The sequence below is a fragment of the Glycine max genome, chromosome 11 (assembly GCF_000004515.6).
Source record: "Glycine max cultivar Williams 82 chromosome 11, Glycine_max_v4.0, whole genome shotgun sequence".
Classification (NCBI taxonomy): Eukaryota; Viridiplantae; Streptophyta; class Magnoliopsida; order Fabales; family Fabaceae; genus Glycine; species Glycine max.
The window spans coordinates 14,983,504-14,985,377 of record NC_038247.2 but is presented as its reverse complement, the minus strand read 5'-3'; the positions used below and the strand labels follow the sequence as shown (position 1 = coordinate 14,985,377).

Sequence of the window (1,874 nt, the reverse complement as noted above, 5' to 3'; positions counted from 1 at the left end):
TCTTACGCTTAATTTCATTTAATTTAAATATGCAATATGATTATACCTTATCCGTTGCTGTGAATGTCATAGGAGGCTTGTCGAGCAATAGGTGAAAGGTTGGAGTGGTTGCTCAACCTAATGATAGTGACTGAAGGCGTAGAAACATACGATGTCATGCAAGACTGCCTAAGGATCACTAGAAGTGTCACTGTGGATCGCAATGTATATGTGCGGTCGCGACGCAGGCGACGCACAGATCACACATGAAGACATTTAGAATTTTTTAGAAAAATTTATAGACTATGTTTATCATTTTATTTTATTTGACAACATTTTTCTTTTAGCAATTTTATTTGAATTTTTTTATATTACTATTGACAAATGTAAGTTATTTAACAACCACTTAGATCAACACACGTAAGTTAAACCACAAACCTTATTTTCCACACGTTAATTTTTTTTTTAATAACTTTCGAATTAACCCTAAAGCATAACACTAAACCCTAGTTTGCAAAATCCCTAGTTTTTGATGTTCTACTAAACCTTGGTTTTCATGTCATAGTTAACTCTAACAATGCACGCAACACTAAACCCTAAGTATTATAGTAACCTTAAACCATTTCAGCGTAAGGTATAATACATAATTATGTGAATTTCCAATGAAACAACTATGTATTATTGTAGTACATCACAATGTCATAGGTACCTAAATGTTCACTGTTCACTTAAATCAACATAGTCTCTTTTCAACATCATCAAATTTTTGTATTGTTGCATTCTAGTAATATATGCAGTTGGTCACTGCTTTGCTTAAGGATGACAATTCCTAGACCATAACAAAGTTAGAGGCGGTAAAGGACAACAATCTCTTAAATAAACCTATTACATATGCATAAACAATTTCAAGTTATGATAACAAAATTAATTTCATAAATTTAAAAACATGATTATAATGAATATACCTAAACAAAATGATTGTCATAGATGTGACCAATACATATTATGCGATGCACAAAAGAATCTGTTGGTGGCTGACTTCTAAGAGGAAAAAACGTCATGCTTTGTTGCAAAGACAACAATACAAGGATAACATTATACCTTGATGAAATGACATATCTCATGTTGGTTATATCCATCCACTTATCCATAGTAACATGCATGAACAAGTTATATGAATTACATTTATTTAAACTAAAATTTAAATAAAAAACAAAACATAAATTACATACCATGGATAATCCATCAACAAGTAGGGACCTTTTTAATTCCTCAAATTTGTCTATGCCACCAAGGAGGTTGATATACTCATCAGACCATTTTGCAAGTTCTTTAAGCAAATGGTTGCGAACCAACGACCATGAATCTTCACCCATACCTAATAAGGCAGCAATCGCACGATATCCATAGTTACCGTCAACTTTGACATCGACAATGTTTTCAATGAAATCGTGAATGAATGGATGAAATTGATCCAACATCAGCATAATCCTTCTCAGAATTGCCTGGTCAGATAATGATGTACTACATTTGATTGAAGAATTACTATTTTGCACAGAATGTAAAACATCAACATATTCCCAGTAAGACAGATCACGCTTTGTTGATCTTTGATATTTGGTCATCAGTTTCTTCTGAGCACCTTTGGTGTTGACCTTTTCTGGAGGAGGACACATAAAGTTTAGATCAGGGTAGGCAATTTCCCGGAGTTTACTCTTTAGAGTAACTTTGTCACAAACATCAAGCTCTTCAAATCACTTGGATATGGTTTTCATCTCTTCGGTTATGGTCACTTGGGGCTTAGATAACTCTTGGTCTGAAAAACTTAGCCTTTGCCAAAACATATGGATTGTCTCAAGTGGTATGGTACCAAGAACATATTTGGATAGCTCACA

The 1,874-nt window shown here is 33.5% G+C and overlaps 1 protein-coding gene across 1 annotated transcript; it reads right to left on the bottom strand.

The window, feature by feature from the left end:
- Nucleotides 1–851: 851 nt before the first annotated feature.
- Nucleotides 852–1,655, bottom strand: LOC102659670 (uncharacterized). Its single transcript, XM_006591537.1, has 2 exons — nt 1,240–1,655; nt 852–861 (listed from the first exon to the last, which is right to left on the bottom strand). The coding sequence occupies exons 1-2, from the start codon at nt 1,653–1,655 to the stop codon at nt 852–854; spliced, it is 426 nt and encodes a 141-aa protein (XP_006591600.1).
- Between the last annotated feature and the right edge of the window lie 219 nt (nt 1,656–1,874).